This window comes from Podarcis cretensis (assembly GCF_951804945.1).
Source record: "Podarcis cretensis genome assembly, chromosome: 1".
NCBI lineage: Eukaryota > Metazoa > Chordata > Lepidosauria > Squamata > Lacertidae > Podarcis > Podarcis cretensis.
Genome location: NC_137170.1, coordinates 18,681,686 through 18,705,211, shown reverse-complemented (window position 1 = coordinate 18,705,211; position 23,526 = coordinate 18,681,686). Strand labels below are relative to the sequence as shown.

The following is a 23,526-nucleotide window of genomic DNA, read 5'->3' as shown; positions in this document are numbered from 1 at the left end:
TGTGGGGGTGGGGACTCTAGACATGTTAAGGTTGGGTTTTCCCAAACTTAGGTCTCCAGCTGTTTTTGGACTACAGTTCCCATCATCCCTGACCACTGGTCCTGCTAGCTAGGGATGATGGGAGTTGTAGTCCCAAAACAACTGGAAAAATAAGTTTGGGAAACCCTGTGTTAATTCATTAATGCATTAATGCATTTAATATCACATCTAGTTTGGCCCTTAGTGAGCCAGAGCAGAGGGCTAATGATACAATGAATAGAAACAACTGACACAGGCTTCTCCCTTTACCTGCAGGAATGCTCCCCCTATGCTGCTCACCTGTATGATGCTGAGGACCCTTCCACTCCAGAGAGAACTGTGCCAGGACTATGCAAAGATTACTGCGTACAAGTGTGGCAAACCTGCAGGGCCATGTTCCGTTTCCTTACCCCAGATGAAGAGTTACTGTCCCTGGAAGACAACATGGCAAAGTTCTGTCATTATTTGTCCCTCGACGACACCGACTACTGCTTCCCCCACCTCCTGGTCAATAACAATCTCAATCAAAACCTTGGGGTAGTGGTTGCTGATACAGCAGGATGTCTACAGCTGTGCCTAGCTGAGGTTGCCAACGGGCTTAGGAATCCAGTGGCCATGGTGCATGCAAACGACGGAACGCACAGGTTCTTCATTGCTGAGCAAGTTGGCTTAGTCTGGACCTACCTCCCAGATCGGTCATGGCTTGAAAAACCATTTCTGAACATCAGTGAAGCTGTACTGACCTCACCTTGGGAAGGAGATGAGAGAGGTTTTCTAGGTATAGTCTTCCATCCTAAATTCAAATTTAATGGTAAAGTGTATGTCTACTATTCAGTTGAAGTGCAGTATGAAGAGAGAATCCGAATCAGTGAGTTCAGAATTTCTCCTGATGACATGAACTCTGTGGACCATGGTTCTGAAAGGTATTGTATGCACCTTTATCTGTCACATTTATTTAAGATGCTGGAGGGCAAACATGCACATCTAAGGATTGTATACATTAGCGGCTTAAAACACAGCAAGTGCTATCCCACCCCATCCCTGCGTGTTGTGTTTCAAGTCACATGTACATGTTGTTGTACATGCTAGGGAGGAAACAGGGATGCATTCACTCAATGTACAGTACAGTGGTACCTCGGTTTAAGAACAGTCCGGTTTAAGAACAATTTGGTTTACAAATTCCGCAAAACCGGTAATAGTGTCCCGGTTTGAGAACTTTACCTTGGTCTAAGAACGGAATCTGAATGGTGGAAGGTCACTGGCGGTGGGAGGCCACATTAGGGAAAGCGTGCCTTGGTTTAAGAATGGTTTCGGTTTAAGAATGGACTTCCAGAATGGATTAAGTTCGTAAACCAAAGTACCACCTAACATGTTTGGTTTCCCCAGGCCTGCAACCCCCCATAACTCCTATTCATGAAGCTGTCATCTGGGCATGAGCGATGGCTGTTTCAAATGTACACATCTCAGATTAACCGCAGTTTCCATTTTCAAATCAGATGGAAACTGGTTACAGGGAAAATGCATTTACAAAGCAGTCATTTTCAAGAAAATGCAGGCTAGATACGGATTGTAGGTATTTTCAAGTGAACATGGCTTTGAACGCCAGTCTTGGGAGCACATTGGAGTCGGAGCAAATGGCAATGTGTACACAGTCTAATAGCAACACATTCTGTTACCTGCATCTTAGCATGCTTCCATTGCAGACAGAAAGCTGAAGTCTGATGCATGGGTAGACCAAGCCACTCAGAGTAGGGAAGTGCGAAAAAGTGTCATATAGACAAAATGCAGCTTGTGTCTTTGATGCTTCCCAGCTGCTTCTGGAATACACTGCTCCCCCAGTCTGAGGAAGCCCACAAACTTAAAAAGGTAAAATGGTTTTTCTGAAGATCCCTTCATTGGCCATCGCCACAACTGAAGATGGGCATTGGCTAAGATTGACATGAGTCAGAGGGCCAAGAAAATGTAGTGGCTAACTAGATTCTACTCTACTAAACTCCATACTAGAGTCTGCAAATGAGTGTTCCCTCCTGAGAATTTTCATTTTCTGCAGCATGTGATTCATCTGGCTTGGTTTCCGACATCTGGGCGTGTTTACTAAACTGTTCTGTGTCTACAGACACCTATGGCTCCAGTGCCTTTTGCTTTTGGCATGCAATGCTTTGGGTAATGACTGTTTAGCTGCAGAAGAATTCGTACGGAGCGGCTCAGTGGCTTTGTCCTAGATCAGAGATAGGGAACCTGTGACCCTCCAGCTGTTCAACTCCTCTATCAGCCCCAGAAAGCATGGCCTGTGGTCAAGGGTGATGGGAACTGTAGTCTATCATCTGGAGGGCAACAGGCCACCCATCCCTGGTCAAGATGACTTTCATTCCCTTTATAGCCTTAAGATTGCATGAACAGAAACAAATCATGCTTTAAGTGTTCTCAAGGGGCCGAAAAGTTTTGCAGAGCTGTCCATAGGAAATAATATTTAGAATTCAGATAAATCCCCTTCAGTTTTAGCCACCAGCTGAAAGATGTTCTTGTTGCGTTGCACATTGGCATGTATATATCCCTGTGCTTCTCAGTTCCCTTCTTCACTGCACATTTGCACTGAAATTTGCTGCAATTCCCGCTTAGTTTGTGAAGAGCAAAGTTGCTGCTCAAAAGGCAGGGGTGATAGCATTGTGATGTATGTGTGAGAACTCAGGTATGTTTTATTCCCTCCCATGACTTTGCTGCCAGGACTCGAGCCCACTGTGGTGATTGACTCCAGTGACCTGACGGGCGTTAGGTCTGTTATGTCTGTGCTTCATGACTCTGCCTGCCTAATGGAAGGGACTGCAAGGGAAGCCATCCACACCACCCAAGGGTACCTCTTTGCACCAGTAGGACAGGACAGTTGACAATCTCTTCTCTCCTAAAATCTTCCTGGTCTGGTTTGCTCACCAATATGAGATTCTCTTGTGCGTTTAGGGCTACCTTTGTCAGAAGAAAATAGGGAGGCAAGCCCCCTCCTCCCGCTAGGGCTGCATGGTGAATATATTGGCTTGGATGCTAAGATAAGTTAATAAAGTTTAACACAGCCGTCTAATACTTTGCGTTATATATATGTATGTGTGTGTGTGCGCGCCTATTTATTGATACATATTCATAGATATGTGGGACGCGGGTGGCGCTGTGGGTTAAACAACAGAGCCTAGGACTTGCCGATCACAAGGTTGGTGGTTCAAATCCCCGTGATGGGGTGAGCTCCCATTGCTCGGTCCCTGCTCCTGTCAACCTAGCAGTTCGAAAGCACATCAAAGTGCAAGTAGATAAATAGGTACTGCTCCTGCGGGAAGGTAAACGGCGTTTCCGTGTGCTCTGGTTTGCCAGAAGCGGCTTAGTCATGCTGGCCACATGACCCGGAAGCTGTACGCCGGCTCCCTCGGCCAATAAAGCGAGATGAGCGCTGCAACCCTAGAGCCGGTCACGACTGGACCTAATGGTCAGGGGTCCCTTTACCATTACCTTATTCATAGATATGCAAAAAATACACACCCATTACAAAGTATCTTTTTATAATATGCTAAGATAAAGCAGCTACTTAGTCTTGAAAAGAACAAAGTCAGAAAGAAGAAAAGACAAGAAAAAGAGAGACTCAAAAAAAGAGAAAGGAGAAAGAAGTGGGGGTGGGGGGACTACAGAAAGATAGAAAAGAGTAAAACGACTTTTGGCTCACTGTCCTGCAACTACATATAATATTCATTCCTTAAAATCCAACCATTATATCTTCTATAAACCAGTATTTTTTTCCACTCTTCAAATCCCGATATTACAAGTCCATTTTCTGTTTCACACACAAACACAAAAAGTCCATAACAAGTTTCCAATCCTTAACAAATGTCAACAGACTTCGTTTTGTTGTAGTGTTTGTCTGTATTGCTAATGTTTTGCTGCTATGATTATTTCTCTCTCTTTTCTCTGCAGGGTAATTCTTGAGATAGATGAACCTGCTTCCAATCATAATGGAGGCGAGTTGTTGTTTGGAGATGATGGTTATCTTTATATCTTCACTGGAGATGGGGGAATGGCCGGTGATCCTTTTGCATTGTTTGGAAATGCTCAAAACAAGTAGGAGTCAGACGGACATGATATTATTTGGGAATGGGGCAGGCAGGCTGCACTCCGTTGATTTTATGTAGAAGTCAAAATAGGTTCAGCAGTACTACATACCCTTATTGCTTTTCTTGACCTCAGGTTGGGCTACTCAGTGCCATAATGCAACCTTCCCCAACCTGATGCCCTCTGGATGGTCAGGACTACAACTCCTATCATCCCTGACCATTGGCTATGCAGACTGGGACTGATGGGACTTGTAGTCCAGAACATCCCGAGGGCATCAGCTTGGAGAAGGCTGGCATAATGGCATGCTCTTATGTAGCAGATTTTGTGTATTTTGTGATCTGGCAAATTTCTGCCTAATTTGCCAACTTTTGTACAATTAGTGCAAAAAAAAGGTACCTTTGGTTCCAAATCCAAAAGCACTGGCTCTTTGCCAGTATTTATCATCAGCAATCTAATGTTGTACAGAGCATATTGTCCACCATAAAAGTTTCTGAGCTGTGAATATGGCACATTAAATATGACTGATTGAGACACAAGTCTATTCCACACCTGTAAGGAATTTCAGTGTGGCAGCACCTGCATTCCAGAACTCCCATTGACATTGGGCAGACATTTGTTTTGTTTATTGTGTTGTATATGAAAAGCCTTAATAAAATACATTGGTTAGGCTGGCATATTCACTGTATTGTATTTGTCACCTGCTAAAAACTTGTTTGTGTATGCATTTAACTGCTGGCTTATTTACATTTTGAACTTTTCTTGAATATCAACTTGTTTTTAACCTCTGTCTTTTATCAGTAATTTTAATGTATATTTTATGCAAGCCACTTAGAGGGGTTTTTGCAGTTAAGTGGTATGTATGTTCTGTTGAAGTTCTGTTGAAGTTAGGGACACGGGTGGCACTGTGGTCTAAAGCACTGAGCCTCTTGGGCTTGCCGATCAGAAGGTCGGCGGTTCGAATCCCTGCGACGGGGTGAGCTCCCGTTGCTTGGTCCCAGCTCCTGCCAACCTAGCAGTTCAAAAGCACACCAAAAGTGCAAGTAGATAAATAGGTACTGCTCTGGCGGGAAGGTAAATGGCGTTACCGTGCGCTGCTCTGGTTTCACCAGAAGCAGCTTAGTCATGCTGGCCACATGACCTGGAAGCTGTCTGCGGACAAACGCCGGCTCCCTCAGCCAAGAAAGTGAGATGAGCACCGCAAACCCAGAGTCGTTCGCGACTGGACTTAATTGTCAGGGGTCCCTTTACCTTTAGTGCCCAGGGATAGAAAGTTTTTGCTTACATATTGCATTCATTCCAAAACACAGAACAATAACAAGAGGTTCCCAACTACTTTCCCCCACCCCTCCCCTTTTCCCAAGCATTATCTTTTTTCTTTTCAGCATTTTTGTACCTTTATCTGATTTATTCACCTCCCGTATTAAAATCTCCCCTGATACATCACAAGTGTTACTCTAAGCCTGCTAACGTTTTTAAATGTTTACTGGCCTCCTTCAGATAGTCTACAAAAAGAGCCCATTCTTTTTCAAACTTATTATCCTCTTGGTGTCTGATCTTCCGAGTCATCCTCGCCATTTCGGCATAGTCCATTAATTTCCTTATCCATCCTTCTTTCGATGGGGTTCTTCCTTCCTTCCAGCCCTGGGCATATAACATTATCGCCGCTGTCGTCTTTTGGAATTTCTTCTCCTATTATGCCTAATAAAAAAACCTCTGGTTTTTAATAAAGGTTATTTTAAACATTTTTTAACATTCATTGCATATCATTTCCCAATATGATTTTGCTAATTTACAGGTCCACCACATATGGAAAAATGTACCTTCATTATTTTTACATTTCCAACACAAATTTGACATTTTTGCAAGTCTTGTAGGAGTTAAATACCATCTACACATCATTTTCATATATTTCTCCTTTAATGAACAGCATGTGGTAAATAAATCTTAAATCAACCTTCCATAACTTTCCACATGCCTCAAATTGTATATTATGCCCCACATCTTTTGCCCAATGTATCATTACCGATTTCACTTCTTCATCTTTTGTCTCCCACTCCAACAACATTTTATATACTTTTGACAGAACCTTTTCATTACTTTCCAACAGATCTTTTTGTAATCTTGAGATTTCTTTCCCAAAACCCACTTTTTTATCCAATTTAAATATATCATTTATTTGGTGATACTGGAGCAAATCAGTAAACAAATGTTTTATATTTTCTTCAATTTCAATTGATTTTCCTCCTCTATCTTCAACTTTCTATAAGTTAACCAACCTCTTTCCATATTTAATTTTTTGACCGCTAACACTTCTAGTGGTGAAATCCACCACGGGGTCTTATTTTCCAGTAAATTCTTATATTTGTCCCATATATGATATTTCTTACAATATGATTCAAAAAGCTGAATTTACTGTTTTCCAGAACTGAGCTTGCTTTTCTGGTAGCTTGATACCCACTTCAGTCCGTAGCCAAGGAAGATTTTAAAGAAATCATTAAAGCCACTAGTTTGAATATGTCACACGGATGACCGCAGAAGGGCATATCCTTGGGAAGCATTCTCAATAGCCCCTTTGAAATAAGATGGTCTTGCTCCAAGTTCTGGTGTGTGAATGTCCAGAATAAACACTCTCAGCTTGGTAGTCTCATTAGAAAGCCCAGTGATGGCACAGGCAGTCTGCTGAGCAAAATGAATGTTGCCCTTTTGCAAGTCATTTCCCCAATTTTTAGGGTTTCTGCAAGGAAGAATGCATTCCAAACCACCTATTATTTACATAAGTAGAAGGGTTTAACAATATCTTCTCACCTGGTATGGCTTGTGAGGAAGAAAGACATGCATGCTTATTAATTCACCTTTCCAGTGAATTTAGTAGAAAACTTGGGTGAGTAGCAGAACACATTAAAATACATTCAGGAAGCACACAATCCGAATGGGATAAAAACAGACAAAAACACAGTCAGCTGAAAATACATTTGCACACATTATGCAGCCCATCTCAGAGACCAGCCATTGCTTAATGAAACGCTTGATTCATTTACCAAATACTTCTGGTTATTTAATATGCCGTAGCACTTCCGTGAAAAATCTTCAAAAACATCTCTTTGAACTCCTAATAAAATTTATATGCACTGTTAGTCTCCCTGCTTATGGAAACCTTGCTGCTGTGTTCATGTATTGCAATAATCTAATGGAAGGGGAAGTTTTAACACAAGGTTATTTTGGTGTTTCGCCCTTTGACAGGTCAACGCTGTTAGGCAAAGTTCTCCGGATCAATGTGGACAACAACGACCATGGGCCTCTTTATAGAATCCCTCCGGACAATCCTTTCATTAACGAGCCAAAAGCCCGGCCAGAAGTCTATGCTTATGGGGTGAGGAATATGTGGCGCTGCTCTTTCGACAGAGGTGACCCCTACACAAAGGAAGGGAAAGGCCGACTTTTCTGTGGCGACGTGGGGCAGAATAAATTCGAAGAAATCGACATAGTAGAGAAAGGGAAAAATTACGGCTGGAGAGCAAGAGAAGGGTTTAGCTGCTACGACAAAAAACTTTGCACCAATTCCTCATTAGGTGATTATGGCTTCTGAGTAATTGAATTGGTCAGTGAATTGCTTTGGTGATTTTGGAAATTTGGATTGCCCGTTTGGAAGCACGCATTTTGGGCTCATGATGCATCAGGCTTCATGCAGCTAGATCACTAGTGTTATATATATATATATATATATATATATATATTGGGCAGGATGCTCTTGGGACATCAAGAGGATGGAAATGTCACAAACCTTTGGTATTATTATTATTTCAATTTATATACTGCCCTTTATCAAAAGATACCAGGGCAGTGAACAACACTAAAAACACATTTTAGAATATCAATGTTAAAAACATAATAAAAAGCATACTGGCAGACAGCCTTATAATAAAATAGTCAGTATAATAACAGTCCTCTCCCCCACATTTTCACAGTCCTTAGATTAATTAATAGCCATAGACCTGGGCAAAGAGGAATGTTTCTGCCTGCCGCCTAAAGGCATGTAATGCTGGTGCCAAGACAGTCTCATGGGGACAGCAGTTCACAATCAGGGAGCCACCACAGGAAAGGCCCATTCTCTTGTTGCTACCCTTCAAACCTCTCTGGGATGGGAAACATAGAGAAGGAAACATAGAGGAACATCGTTCTACCCGGACACTGAGGTCCAGCACCGAGGGCCTTCTGGCGGTTCCCTCACTACAAGAAGCCAAGTTACAGGGAACCAGGCAGAGGGCCTTCTCGGTAGTGGCGCCCGCCCTGTGGAACGCCCTCTCACCAGATGTCAAAAAGAAAAACAACTACCAGACTTTTAGAAGACATCTGAAGGCAGCCCTGTTTAGGGAAGCTTTTAATGTTTGATGTATTGCAGTATTTTAATAATTTGTTGGAAGCTGCCCAGAGTGGCTGGGGAAGCCCAGCCAGATGGGCGGGGTATAAGTAATAAATTATTATTATTATTATTATTATTATTATTATTATTATGGCGTCAGATGACAAGCACAGGGACCAGGTCAGTTCTTATGGGAAGAGGCGGACCTTAAGGAATTGAGGCGTTGAGCTGTTTAAGGATTTATAGGTCAAAACCAACATTTATATTGGGCCTGGAAACTAACCGGCAGCCAGTGCAATTGTGCCAGGATTGGTGTTAATATGCTCAAAACGTCTTGTTCTGGTGAGCAATCTGGCCACTGGTAGGCTCTGTTCAGGCTTGAAGAGTCACAAGCCGCAGACCTAGCTTCAGACTTTCCAGTCACAATTTCAGGCCAGGAGGATAGGAACTGAATTGCAGAATGTGCTGAAGCAGACTTGCCGCTCTTCAGATTATACAGCGAGTGAGAAGTGGAAAAGGAATCTGAGCTGCTGTTCCGTTGCTGCTGTCCCGCTTCTTAGCCAGCTATGTTGCTAATGATGCCCTAGTGTGCCAGATTTTCAGAGTGGTTGCATTAGGGACTCGACAAATATGTGGAAAAGACAAATTTAGCTCTGCTGTCCAGACTATTACTTAATGAAAATCCCACAGAGGCATACATATTACCGGCTTCTGTGTTCTGTTTTTTCCCTAGGAAATGCATTTATTTATTTTTTTACCATAAGGGATAAATATGTGGGAGTCCCAAGCCTAAACCTATGTATTTGGAAGTAAGCCTCGTTGATTTCACTGGAACTTGATTCCAGAATGCTTAGAATCACAGTCTAGTTAGAGCAATAAAAACCTAGTTTCTAAACTCTTAATCCCATGCACAGATTAGTCATTCTGTTGTTTTTAAAAAGCTACCTTGTCCTTTATAAAATTCCGTCACTGCTGCTTAGAAAACAAGCCAGCTTCTTAAATTTTGAGCCAGGTCAGTAGAGAAGGGTTGTGAAATCTAGACTTCAGATCAGTCGGCCAGCATGCAAGTCTAGGCTTCAGACTAGAGTGAACTAAACTGGCTAACTGGCTAACTAATCTGAACTAAACTGGCTAACTGGATCTGAGCAAAAGGGATGAATGTCAGCACAGGTCTGTATCCCGATGACTGACACTCATAAGCAGTATTGCAGTTCTCCTTTTAATTGTCATCATATTGAAATAATAAATCAGATGGTGCTATAAGTGAAGAAGCCATTATGAGCTCAGACATCGTGCATTTTGGGTGGTATTCTTTCATCAGGTTATCCTCCCATCCTTGTTGGAGGAAGCAGAATGATCCAACAGGGTGCCCTTCCCCTGTGAAAAATTGTTTGTAGATGCTGCTGTGACTTATTTATGGAAGCCAAGAGGTCTGGGGCAGACTTCAAAGTTGTGTGTGTACTAGTTTATAATACAGGGAACTCCCCGTTAGGAGCGTCTGAACGCCACGTGATTGTGCACATGCATATGGTGCTGAATCTGGAAGTAGACACCAGAATGTCATAAAGACATCATGGAAAGTGGCGGGCTTACACATGCTCTGCCAATGCATGGGGGGAAGGGGTCTGGAACGGAAGTCCCGCACAAAACGAGGATTGGCTGTAGTTCGTAAATGTTGCTATGGTGTATTATACATTCGTAAAGGTTGCAGCAGAGCCTCAAAACAAGCTCCCATGCACTGCCTTAGAAATGTTTGTGGCTTGTGCCAGGACTGTAGTTCAGTGGCAAAGCACATGCACAAGATCCCAGGTTCAGTCCCCTAGTATCTCTAGATAAGGCTGGGACTTTTCTCTGCTTCCAGTCTGTGTAGTCTATATTGAACTTGATAGACTTACTCTGATTCAGAATATGGCAGGTTCCTATGTTCCTGCTCATGCTAGGAACATCCAGAGCTACAATAAGCAGACAATGCAATATTACTTAGGGGGACTTTTAAGTGCTAAAATAAACTGGATTTTGAGTTAAACCATGTTGTATTTGGGGAATAAAACCCTGATATTTCTGCTGGTAGAGGAGCCCTGTAAATGCTGCAGTCTTTGGAAGAAGGTTCTGTAAAATATACCTTCTTGTTTCTACTCAGTGTTCGAAACTCCCATTGTTCTAGGCTCATTTTGCGACAGGGAATTTCATTATCACGAGCCGTTTCTGAGCTCTGGGAGCAGTATTGCGCCTAAGATTTCATATTTATAACTGCAGATTGGAAGGAAAGGAGGACCTTTTTCTGCCTCCCCACTTCCAGCTACTTTCTGAAGACTGGAGAAGAGACCCTCTTAAGAATATTAGGGGGGTGGACAGGGGAAGGACTAGACCATGTGAAAAATGAACATAATATTTTAGCTGTTGTTCATTCATTTTCAGCTTTGCTTTCTTGTTATATTAAAAAAGTGAGCCTAGATATTCCATTGTTGTGCCCATAACCTAAGTTTAAGGTGCCATTTAGCTCCTAGCTTTCACACCTCAGTTTCTAACACTGTTTCTACTCTATGGGGGGTTTAAAACAAAGCAGGCTATAGAATAAAAAACAGAATTCAATATGACGTTTTCTAGCCATTAATGAAGCGTGATATATGAATGATTATACAATGGCTGATTTGCATCCTCCAGGCATGATAATTCTCTTTTCCCCACTCTGCAGATGATGTTCTCCCCATATATGCTTATCCACACAAAATGGGGAAGTCGGTGACAGGAGGCTATGTCTATCGGGGTTGTGAGTCTCCAAACTTGAATGGGGTGTACATATTTGGAGATTTTATGAGCGGGTAAGTGATAGGCAGAGCGGCCATTAGGTGAGCAACAAACATGTCCAGCTGGAATCGGGGATGAGAGGATCTGTTAATTTCATATCTCCCAGTTTCCTCAATTTACCCCCATCTTAAATTCAGTTCTCTACATTTTGCAGCAATTTTATTTTATTTATTTTTTTAAAGAACATCCTCATGAAAATCCATCCGCATTTAATGTGCAATTTTCCTAATAAGCACATTTTAATGCACACTTTCCCTTAATATGTGCATTTTTTTTTTTTGTAAACGTTGGCTGGAGAAATGAATTTGAAAATTCAGATCAGCATGAACTTTGAAGGATAACTCTGTTTTTGCTTTACATTATTGTTTCAGAAAGCGCCAGTTATATATATCTTGTGGCTTTAAATGCATACTGAATGAAATTCCTCCTCTCAGAATTTTCAAATATGAGATGCAAAAACCTATCGCACTGTAAACACTTACCAATCTGCCAATGACTGCTTAGCGTTCAGCCACTAATACGTTATCACAGCTGACTCGTGTATCCCATTAGCCTATGTCTTTATATTCGTACGAATGTTCAGGTCTATGAAGGTAACAGTAGGATGAGGGGTTAATGTTGCTGTTCCATGTGTAATCGTGCTTTGCATGCAGTCAGATTTATATTTAACTTAAGTCCAGAGGAATCTGAATATCTTGCCCTGCCATAAACGTTTTCAAAAAATTGTCTTTAGTTAAAATAGTGTTTGACAGATTGATATATTCTCAGTGCTTAATACTTTGCTTCCAATTACAGGTGGCCTTTCTAGCCTCCATGGTTTTAAAGCTCACGAGTGTCCTAACTTTAATAGACCAGTTATATGCCAATGTTTAACTGGAGTTAGCAATATATATTCCATGGGTTTCATGTGCAAGTTCCTATGGCTTATGTGCTCCAAGGAATCCCACCTTTGCCTCTTTAAAAAAAAAATAAGTGTCTGGTCCTCATGAATAAGATGGCAATAGGGTTTAGGTACTGGAAATAAGAAGACAATTTAAAAGGTAAAAATTTTGTTATGTTCTTATCCTTGTAGAACAAAGACTGACCTTCAGCTATATCTTGACACCCACCCTGTTCAATATGCAAATGATGTTCATCACTCGCGGTCAGAGCTGCAAATTAATCTGGCTCAGGAGTGCACTTCAGCTGTGCCAGAAATGCAGGCAGTCCTTATGTGCATCTTCAGTTCCCATTTGCTGTTGAAGGCACCCAGTGTTCTGGAGAGAGGGAGGAAACACATTTAATCATCTTGATTGGAGCAGGCGTAAACAAAGTTTTCTCTCAAATTGTTTTATGCAAGTTAATAAGCACCTGCCCCACCTTGGGCTCCTCATTTGCTTTTTGTCTTACAGGCGCCTCATGTCCTTGAGAGAGAATCGAGCAACTGGGGATTGGCAGTACAATGAAATATGCATGGGAACAGGTCAAACCTGCATGTTTCCTGGACTTATCAATAACTACTATCAGTATATCATCTCTTTTGCTGAAGACGAGGCCGGTAAGCACTAAATTGCTAAACAACATGTGTGGCTAACCCTCTCAGAGAGCCAATGTGGTGTAGTGGTTAAGAGCGATAGACTCGTAATCTGGTGAACTGGGTTCGCGTCCCCGCTCCTCCACATGCAGCTGCTGGGTGAGCTTGGGCTAGTCACACTTCTCTGAAGTCTCTCAGCCTCACTCACCTCACAGAGTGTTTGTTGTGGGGGAGGAAGGGAAAGGAGAATGTTAGCTGCTTTGAGACTCCTTCGTGTAGTGATAAAGCGGGATATCAAATCCACACTCGTCTTCTTCTTCTCTTTGGACAAACGTAATTCTTCATTCCTCGGGTGCCAGATTCTTTGCTCCAAAGCCTTCTTCCTCAGCCCACCTTAGGTCCACTGCAACTCCGTGCCATTGATCCATCAAGCTTTTATTCCCCCCACTCCATCGCCTTTCTCCTGGAAAACATATTCACTGCTAAGACAGTTTGGCAACACACCATTATGATTTGGGCAGGGACCACAGCTGAGTTGCAGAGCACATGCTTTGCCCAGGTTCAGTCCTTACCTGTCATTCTCCAGGTAAGGCTTGGAAAGGCTCCTTCTCACACCCCTGGAGAGCTTCTGCCATGTCAAATGTGCTGTGCCAAGTCAGGTACCTGTGTTTCTCCTCTGTCCTCTTCATTTGGATGGTGTTTTCTTCTACAGTTCTTTTTGCAGATTTTCCACCCGCCCCGGGATGACATATTTTTTCCATTGGAGTAGTGACAGTGAAGTAGTAATGGCAGCAGAGGTTTCTCTACCTAGTGGTCCCGGGCCCTAAGGAAGTTAGATTAGCTTCGACCAGAGCCAGGGCCTTTTCAACTCTGGCTCCGGCCTGGTGGAACGCTCTGCCTCATGAGAGCAGGGCCCTGCAGGATCTGATTTCTTTCCGCAGGGCCTGTAAGACAGAGTTGTTCCGCCTAGCCATTGGCTTGGAGCCAATTTGATTCCCTCCCTCCCTCCCTCCCTCTCTCTCTCTCTCTCTCTTTCCTTTTCCTTCTCCTCCTGCGATGAGGCTACATTTTAATATTTTAATGTTCCATTATTTAAATGTTGTATTTTATTTTTGTTTTTAAGTTTGTAATCATTCATCTTGTTTTTATTATTGCTTGTAAGCCGCTCTGAGCCCGGCCTTGGCTGGGGAGGGCGGGGTATAAATAAAAATTATTATTATTATTATTACCCCGCAACTGGGTTGCTTGTATCTCTGGATCTCTCCCTCTGCCTCCCTTTCTACAGTTGGAGGGGAAGAACTTCCCTGTCCGTTGGCCCCTGGGATGCCCTAAGTCATGAAAGTTTCGTTTTGGCTCATCCTAGCTAGCGTCTGTTTCTATTCTCCATGAATCTATCTAATGGGTTTTCTTTTTCTTTTCTTTTTTTAAAAAGTCTATCAGCACATCTTGCAATAATGAATTCCATAAATTACTTGTGCATTTCATGAAGAAGCGTGATCCCAAATCAACCCTCAATCAGTTTCATTGGTTAAGGCTAACTCTTGAAAAAGATAAGCTTTCAGTTGTCGAAATTGGAAACTAATGATAATAGCCACCCTCGGAGTTTCTATGTGACAAATAAAACGGAGGGTGCTCAGTTATATGGATGATTCCTTGGTCCGTGGATTTGGAGACTTCAGGGACGAGAGGAAGGACCTTTGAGATAGTGACGCTCCCTTGGGCAGTTCTGTTGATTAGATCTGCAGCATGATTCGCTTGAGACAGGTTTATAAGAGAAAATTCATTTTACAATCCATAGCACATGCAGGCAAAAGCATCACCCCATCAGTGTTGAGCATTGTTGCTAAGCAGCAGCATCCACAATTTTGCAGTTTACGAGTTTTGGCTCCCAGCAACTGTAAACCGAAGTTATTTGGCGTCTGCAATTGTGACTCTTTGCCAAGATCCCTGAGCTATACTGAGGGCTGGTGGTGGTTCTGGGCACTCAAATAGATGGCACTTGCTGCAAACAGAGATGATGGAGAACAACTAGATGGACCATTCATTTTTAAAAAGGGGATAGCACTGAAATAGCCAATAAATGGATGTCGTTTTAAGGAATGAGAGTCTCAAGGTAGAGAGTTGGAGCTTAGGAGCTGTATGAGGTATGCGATACAATAATAGACATGAAACAAAACAACGGGACATGGGTGGCTTGCCAATCAGAAGATTGACAGTTCAAATCCCCGTAACGGGGTGAGCTCCCATTGCTCCGTCCCAGCTCCTGCCAACCTAGCAGTTCGAAAGCATGCCAAAGTGCAAGTAGATAAATAAGTACCGCTCCGGTGGGAAGGTGAACGGTGTTTCCGTGTGCTGCTCTGGTTTGCCAGAAGCGGCTTAGTCATGCTGGCCACATGACCCGGAAGCTGTACGCCGGCTCCCTTGGCCAATAAAGTGAGATGAGCACCGCAACCCCAGAGTTGTCAACGACTGGACCTAATGGTCAGGGGTCCCTTTACCTTTACCTTTACCTGGAAGCAAAACAAGGCTATCTGAAAATAAGGTAGTAGTTTCAACATTCAGTGGTGCCTCAGGTTACATACGCTTCAGGTTACATACGCTTCAGGTTACAGACTCCGCTAACCCAGAAATAGTACCTTGGGTTAAGAACTTTGCTTCAGGATGAGAACAGAAATCGTGAGGCGGCGGCAGCAGGAGGCCCCATTAGCTAAAGTGGTGTCTCAGGCTAAAAACAGTTTCAAGTTAAGAACAGACCTCCAGAACTAATTAAGTTCTTAACCTGAGGTACCACTGTACATGAAGGGGAACTCATTTGCTACGCTGAACTGAATTGGTTAAAAAAATCCAGTAAAGTGGAGCAGGGGGGTGGGTCTCACACCTCCCTCCCTTGGGAGTGAATTCCACAGATACGAGGCCACCACTGAAAAGCTCTCTAGTTCCCAGATCACAACACATCTTCATTTACTTAAATCAAATTGACGATCTGGAGAATGCATAAGAATCCCCCAATCATTGGTTTTGGAGTTTGCTGCTGACAAACTTCATTGGGCTACTTAGCTTTGTGATAGTAAAGCACTCGGTGGAGCCCCCAGGATACATGTGAAAGATTCATGCCTTCTTTTGTTTTTGTTTTTTTTTTCATGAAGGAGAACTTTATTTCTTGTCAACTGGAGTCCCAAGTGCCACCGCTCCCAACGGTGTAGTTTACAAAATGGTTGACACGTCACGGTAAGGCACAGTGCGTTTTGGCTCAGAAATGTTTATTCTCTGATATGAAGGAGAAAACTCAAGTCGTAGTGCTTCAATTTTTGTTCCGTAGTCTTTATTCTTCTCACAACCATTAACATTTCACTGGGGGATGAGGGGGAGGAGGGCTAGGCTTCATTATAATAATCTCGTTTTTGTTTCCTATTTTTTTCAGGAGAGCACCGCCTGGGAAATGCCGCATTGAGCCTCTACCAGTGAAAGTGAAAGGCAAGCTCACAAAGTTTGTTCCAAAGGAAAGTGAGTGCCGCATATATTTTATTTATGAATATTCACATTGGGGATTTCTGAGGGGCAAAGTTCTGGTTCGCACAAGAATTTTTAATGAACGCTTCTGGTTTCAGGAGGGTGGGGGCTGATGGAGGCTACAAGCCAAGAAACTGGATGCAGAGTTCAGAACATAAAACACAAAGAAATTCTATTTCATTCAAGCTTGTAGCTTCAAGTAGGAAGCAGGCATGGCTGCATGCAAGAAAACTGACTGTTAAAATGGCAAGTTGAGCTCCATTCTCACAAATAAAATTGGCTGCATTGGCCCTCTTTGCTGGTGTTTGAATTTTGTTTGCTCATTCTGCATTTGTAGTGCAAACGAAACAATGAATGTCCTTTCAAAACTTCCTAGGGTGGGCTGCCGACGTTTTCATTTATTGCAAGCCTTCCAAGGTCAAAATCTCTTTCATTTGCAAAAAGTGATGCCTTTGCACTAAAATGTTTTATTTATATTTATATTTATATTCACAATATAATTACCACTGAAAAATTTACAGCCATAATTTAAAACATACAGGAAATTTTACTCTGAAGCTGCATCAAGCTTCTTGTGAGGTGCTAGTCTCAACAAGGCAAAAGGCAATTTTAATAATAATAATAATAATAATAATAATAATAATAATAATAATATTTTATTTTTTATACCCCGCCCATCTGGCTGGGCCTCCCCAGCCAGTCTGGGCGGCTTCCATAGAAACCAAAAATACAGTAAAATATCACACGTTAAAAACTTCCCTGAACAGGGCTGCCTTAAGATGTCTTCTGAATGTCAGGTAGTTGTTTATCACTTTGACGTCTGCTGGAAGGGTGTTCCACAGGGCGGGCGCCACTACCGAGAAGGCCCTCTGCCTGGTTCCCTGTAGCTTTGCTTCTCGCAATGAGGGAACCACCAGAAGGCCCTCGGCGCTGGACCTCAGCGTCCGGGCTGAACGATGGGGGTGGAGACGCTCCTTCAGGTATACTGGACCGAGGCCGTTTAGGGCTTTAAAGGTCAGCACCAACACTTTGAATTTTGCTCGGAGCTTTACTGGGAGCCAATGTAGGTCAGGTAGAAGAATTGCACAGGCATTCTCATGTTGTGGATAAAATACTCATCCATGTTATGACCAGTAAAAAGTTATTCAGTCTACATATTCTGTAGTACGAAGCAGAAGTGGGTCTTTTCTCTTAGAGGAAACATAACTCTAATAGTTGTGAAAGTCATGTAAAAAATATGCTGCTCGAATCAAGGAGATTCCCATAGGCTCTTTGCAACTGTGGCATGAACACTGAACACCCTTTGAAGACTATTTCTTTAGATCTTGAGGTTGATGAATGGGGGGGGGGGGGAATAGCAGGGAGAAAACAGCTCAGTCGCTTTTGGAACCTGTGATGGTAAAAGGAAATAGGTCTTCTTCCTGCTGCCTTTCTCATTAAGAACTGAAAAGGAAAAGGTTCGTTGTCGTCCCCTTGTGCAGAATGTGTCATGGGTTGCCCTTAGCAACTCTTCTCCCTTTATTCACATTCCAATTACGGAAGAGAATAGGCTCTGAATGCTCGATATTTTCAGCCACCAGTGGATGAGCGTATCTGGCATATTAGGCAAGCTGGATCTCCCACAGGCTGTAACGAGCCAATCTGAAGTAGTAATGAAGGGTACAGCAAAAAGAAAAGGAAAGGAACAATGCGTTTGAGATGCTTTCTGAAGAGCGGGTAGATGGCAGGCGGTGTACTGAACCGGTTCACGATGAAATCTTGAGAGAGAAATATCCCAGCCCACAGAAACATGTGCCTGCATTTCCGCTTGCGGAGTTGGCGTAATAATGCCATCGCCGCATCTTCCAAGGAAGCCATGTGGGTTTTATTGCGGCAAGCGTGGCAGTTCGGTAAAGGGGAGAGGTTGCAGCCTAGCAAATATGACCCCATTAGAAGCTGGCTCCAGGCTCCATAGAATCATAGAACCGGTTGGGCCCCTGCCCCTGTGCCATTGCAGGCCACCCCAGCTCTCCTGCAGTGTTGTTCCATGCCTTTATCCAATAAGAACCCAATTTCTGTGAATGGGTGTAGGCTTTAAAGATCAGCACCAACACTTGGAATTGTACTCGAAAATGTACTGGGAGCCAGTGAAGATCCTTTAGGACTGGTGTTATATTGTCCTGGCGGCCCCCCAATACATAAAATACCACGGAACACACAAAACCATGTAAAATTGGGATGAACGCTCAATATTCAGAAGATCTGGATCTTCTGGAGGGGTCCTGGGTCCTGAATCTTCCAGGCAACTCCTGGCTTGTTGCTAGCAGTGATGCAGAGGATGCTTTCTGGACCCAGGGTCTTCAGGGGTCTCTTTAAAATGCTGACCCACGTCTCTGTTTTTGCACTCTAGAGCTTATAATTAAAAAGCCAACGCAGCGCCCTAAGCTAAGAGCCACGACTAGAGCTCCAACCAGGAGCAGAGCAACTGCAGGACCTCCTCGAGCGACTACTCCAGATTGGCTGGAGCAACTCTTGACCCTCATGAGAAACCAGAACAGAGTGCAGATGACAACGGCAGCACCGAGAACAAGAGCCCCAAAGCCCAGGAAGGGAGGAAGGGCCGGTGGAAGAAGAGGCCAGAGGAGGAGGAAGAAGCCCACCAGTGCTCCCCTGGAGCCACGGAATGGTGCAGTCCGGATAATGGACGGCAACGCGAAGGGGAAAGATCGGGGGAGGGTTGAGATTTTTATCAATGGAGAATGGGGCACCGTGTGCGACGACTTGTGGAACTCGAAGGCAGCCGCGGTCGTGTGCCGCCAGTTGGGCTTTGCCTTTGTGATCCGGGCAACTAAGAAAGCAGCGTTCGGGGAGGGTCTCTCGCTTCCCATTCTCCTTGATGACGTCCAGTGCACAGGGCGTGAGAAGACGCTCCTGGAATGCTCCCACGCAAACATTGGGAGGCACAATTGCTCCCACAAAGAAGACGCGGGAGTGATATGTAGTCACGAAGATGTTTTCGAGACTGAACAGTAGGGAGAATGGAATCACGGGATGGTACCAAGTCTTGTCCTGTCAAATAAACAAGCAAGCCCACACCCTTAATGAGTAATTAACACACCTTGGTTTAGAAATCCTAATGACTAGATCCAGACTTCGGGCCCCATCCGCACTAGATGTTTAAATCAGTGTCATAGCACTTTGAACATCATGGCTTCTTGCATAGAATTGTGGGGACTGAGTGCTGCAAGGAGGCCTCTGTTCCTTACAGAAAGCTGCATTCCCCAGAACTCTCTGGGAACTCTCTGGGAGGGATTGCTCGTTAAAACCACTCTGCAAAATGTAGCTCTGCAAGAAGAAAAGGTTTCTCCAATTGCTCTCGGCACCCTTAACACAGATGGCTCTCTGCCCCCCTAAAAAAAGCTCAACAATTTTGGCTGCCTCTACCCTAACAAAAATCTGACACCATATCCCTATCTCTTTCAGATTAGTGTTTATCATGGGATGGGTGTTTCTAAGACATGCAAGTTTTTTTCCACACTATGTCATTGGCCTCAAAATGCCAGTCCACCTTTCCTTTGCATTCAGTCTGGATTACCCTTTTAGTGAAAAAATATGATAAATTTGGGGCAGGGGAGGGGGGAACTGATGCCAGAAAACTGTGCACTACCTGAACCACATGTTTACAGTATTAAGCCCCCATCTGGAAGCTGTTCTCTCTGACTTCACCTAATAGAGCTTCATATTCCCCAGCTATCAGTTTTCCATTCACTCTCCGCTTACACTTGCATAGAGTAGACTCATTGAAGTCAATGAGATTTAAGTTAGGCACCACCCATTGATTTCAACCACTTAATCATGAATAAAGTCTGGATCTAGCCAATTATTTGTGTATACCAGATGTACAAAAGCAGTACACTGTCTCTAAACTGACCACATCTGTGGTCAGTGAAAGCTTGCCATTTTACAAATGGGAGTAATATATAACTAGCCAGCATTTGTTTCCCTTTTTTATTTTTTAAAAGGTTTCCATTGTAAATAAGAGAACAATTGTGTTGGAAAGCTGGATTAAAAATAAGATCACGTGGCAAACATCTCATGGTGATTTAATATTATTCTTTGATGTAAGGATTTATATTATGTGGTCCACATTTTACAAAGAAATAACTGAAACATTATGGAGAATATCCCACCCAAGCTCAGAAATTCTTAAGTGCTTAAAAGATGCATGACTGTTAATGTGGATCCAAGAGCCTAGGTCTTATAACCCAAGGTAACTGATGGGTAACATTATAAACAGCAGGGTGGCGCTGTGGGTTAAACCACAGAGCCTAGGGCTTGTCGATCAGAAGGTCGGCGGTTCGAATCCCCACGACGGGTGAGCTCCCGTTGCTCAGTCCCTGCTCCTGCCAACCTAGCAGTTCGAAAGCACGTCAAAGTGCAAGTAGATAAATAGGTAAGGTAATAAATGGGAAGGTAAACGGCGTTTCCATGCGCTGCTCTGGTTCGACAGAAGCCGCTTAGTCATGCTGGTCACATGACTGTACGCCGGCTCCCTCAGCCAATAAAGCAAGATAAGCGCCGCAACACCAGAGTCGTCCATGACTGGACCTAATGATCAGGGGTCCCTTTACCTTTAGCTAATATGCAAGAAGCCATAGCATTGCTTCTGATGAACAGTTACACTTCACCAGCTGAGGTTTCCAGGTAGCTGGTATGAAGAAAATTGTATTCCTCTGTGTTTTTGTTTTCCTCTCTCAAAATTCCTCTCTCTGATGGTGTTTCCTGCTTGGCAGGGGGTTGGACTCGATGGCCCTTGTGGTCTCTTCCAACTCTATGATTCTATGATTCTAAAATTGCAATTCAGAAAATCTGGAGGTGGTCTTTTAATATTTACAATTGTCGCTTATTTCAAAAAAAGGTGTGTGTCTGTTTAATTATTATTATAGGCCTTTGAAAAATTGCCTACACAATTTAAAGATTATCTCAACAGCTATGAGAAACTTTTCATATAAATGAAAGGTGGGACAATGTCTTATACACACTTACCTGAGAATAATGCCCACTGAAGTCAGTGGGGCTTACCTATTAAGTAGAAATGCATAAGGGACGCGGGTGGTGCTGTGGGTTAAACCACAGAGCCTAGGACTTGCCAATCAGAAGGTCGGCGGTTCGAATCCCTGTGACAGGGTGAGCTCCTGTTGCTCAGTCCCTGCTTCTGCCAACCTAGCAGTTCGGAAGCACACCAAAGTGGAAGTAGATAAATAGGTACCGCTCCAGCGGGAAGGTAAACGGTGTTTCCATGCGCTAGTCTGGTTCGCCAGAAGCAGCTTAGTCATGCTGGCCACATGACCTGGAAGCTGTACGCTGGCTCCCTTGGCCAATAAAGCGAGATGAGCGCCGCAACCCCAGAGTTGGTCACAACTGGACCTAATGGCCAGGGGTCCCTTTACCTTTAGAAATGCATAGCAGGAGTTGGGGATCTTTTGGGGCCATGCCCCATGGGCCGACTTTGACAGCTGGACGGGACCACCCCCCTGTCAGTCATCTGACAATGATGTGATGGGGTGATTGGCAAGTGGGTTCCACCACCCCACTGCCAAAGGTTGGCCTGTACTGGTGAGGGGAGATGGTGATCAAGCAAGATGGAGGTCCCTATTACTTCTGCTTTCTGCAGGGACTGGCTACACAAGCAGCTAATCTGGCTACCTGACCACCTCCCCCTCGGGTTGTTCTGTTATGGGGGAAAATGTGTGGTTTGGGGGGAAACGGCCTCACAAGAAAAATGGGGGAGGCCTAGCGCACCAAATTTGGCCCATGGACCAGACAGGATTGCAGCAGCACGTAATGTGACAACAGTTTTAATCATGCCTACTCCAAAGTGACTGCTATTGAAGGTGCTTCCACGTAAGAGAAATGGCAATTGCAGCACCAATAACTGGCGTTTATTGCATTTGCTGAGCATGTTTGTACGTAATCATACCCAGGGCCCCGGATTTAGGCTTGATGAGGCCCTAAGCTGCTGAAGGTAATGGGGCCCTTTATATGTCTAGCTGTCCTTTGTCAACAACAAATTGTCGCTGAATAGATGCTATATGGTAATTTATGGACCTAATAGGTATCTAAAGCCATTTGCACATAACAAATAGGAGCCCACAAAACACTGGTGCTATATGTAGGTTTTATTTTATTTGTTTTTTTTATCTTATATTTTGGAAATGTACATCCAGTTTTTCCCCCTTTACATTTTTTGGGGGCCCCCAAGAGAGTGGGGCCCTAAGCTATAGCTTGTTTAGCTTATACGTAAATCCGGTACTGATCATAGCCACACATACCTTACTGGCCCAGTTCTGTTTAGCAAGTTGCTTAGCAGGCTTCCAGCTGTGCTGCTCTCTTTATAATTATATATACCTGACTAATAATAATAATAATAATAATTTATACCCCGCCCATCTTGTTGGGTTTCCCCAGCCACTCTGGGCAGCTTCCAACAGAATATTAAAATACAATAACCTATTAAACATTAAAAGCTTCCCTAAACAGGGCTACCTTCAGATGCCTTCAGATGTCTGACTTTGCAAGTAATGCAACACCTTGATTCATAGGTGTGTCTACTGCAGCAGCACAGCCGTGCCCTCACCGTGAAAGAAACTATCTGGATGTGTTCTCTTCTCCTTTCAGGTTTTGCATCCCCCAATTCCAGCAACCTGTTAATAAGATAAAAACCTGTTTGAGCCCGTCACATTCTGGTTGTGTAGGAACCCTTATTTTAGAAGTTGGTGCTTTTTAAATTGAGTGATGTAGCAGCAGAGGCACTGTGAGGCCTGGGAGCCCCTTGGCATGGGGGAGCTGGGCTGGGACAGTAGTAAATCTGGGGCAGCCTGATTTCCCCCCTTGTAAACCTGAATCCGTGCATCCCAAACACATTCAGTCTTTCATCCAATCATTTTTATTGCGCTGTTAACTAGAAAACTGAAAGACCACGAGTCGCAAGGAAGTAGGTAAAGAACCCACGAGACATGACTCAGTCTGAGAAAAACGTCAGGAAATCCAGACTAAGGACTGTCAAGGCCAGTATGTTTTTAATGCATCATGCAGAGGAAGGAAACCAGGACGTCAAAACATTGAGTCAAGGCCAGGTTGGCCTAAAGCTTCACATTTCCTGGATTGTATAGACCCAGAAGTAATATGATTAAAGGTAATGATGTTTGTGCCATTTTCTGCTGTGTTGAATGTTGGGAGAAGAAGAAAA

At 43.6% G+C, this 23,526-nt stretch overlaps 1 protein-coding gene across 1 annotated transcript in view; it reads left to right on the top strand.

Moving 5' to 3' along the window:
• The window catches only part of HHIPL1 (HHIP like 1), a 28,318-nt gene extending 7,950 nt beyond the window's left edge, over positions 1-20,368 (top strand). The window contains exons 2-9 of the mRNA XM_079948245.1: positions 295-941; positions 3,970-4,113; positions 7,348-7,676; positions 11,163-11,289; positions 12,667-12,812; positions 15,935-16,016; positions 16,210-16,292; positions 18,688-20,368. Coding sequence (XP_079804371.1) covers positions 295-941; positions 3,970-4,113; positions 7,348-7,676; positions 11,163-11,289; positions 12,667-12,812; positions 15,935-16,016; positions 16,210-16,292; positions 18,688-19,310 — 2,181 coding nt within the window. The 3' untranslated portion in view covers positions 19,311-20,368. The remainder of the gene's footprint in view (positions 1-294; positions 942-3,969; positions 4,114-7,347; positions 7,677-11,162; positions 11,290-12,666; positions 12,813-15,934; positions 16,017-16,209; positions 16,293-18,687) is intronic.
• Positions 20,369-23,526: the final 3,158 nt, after the last annotated feature.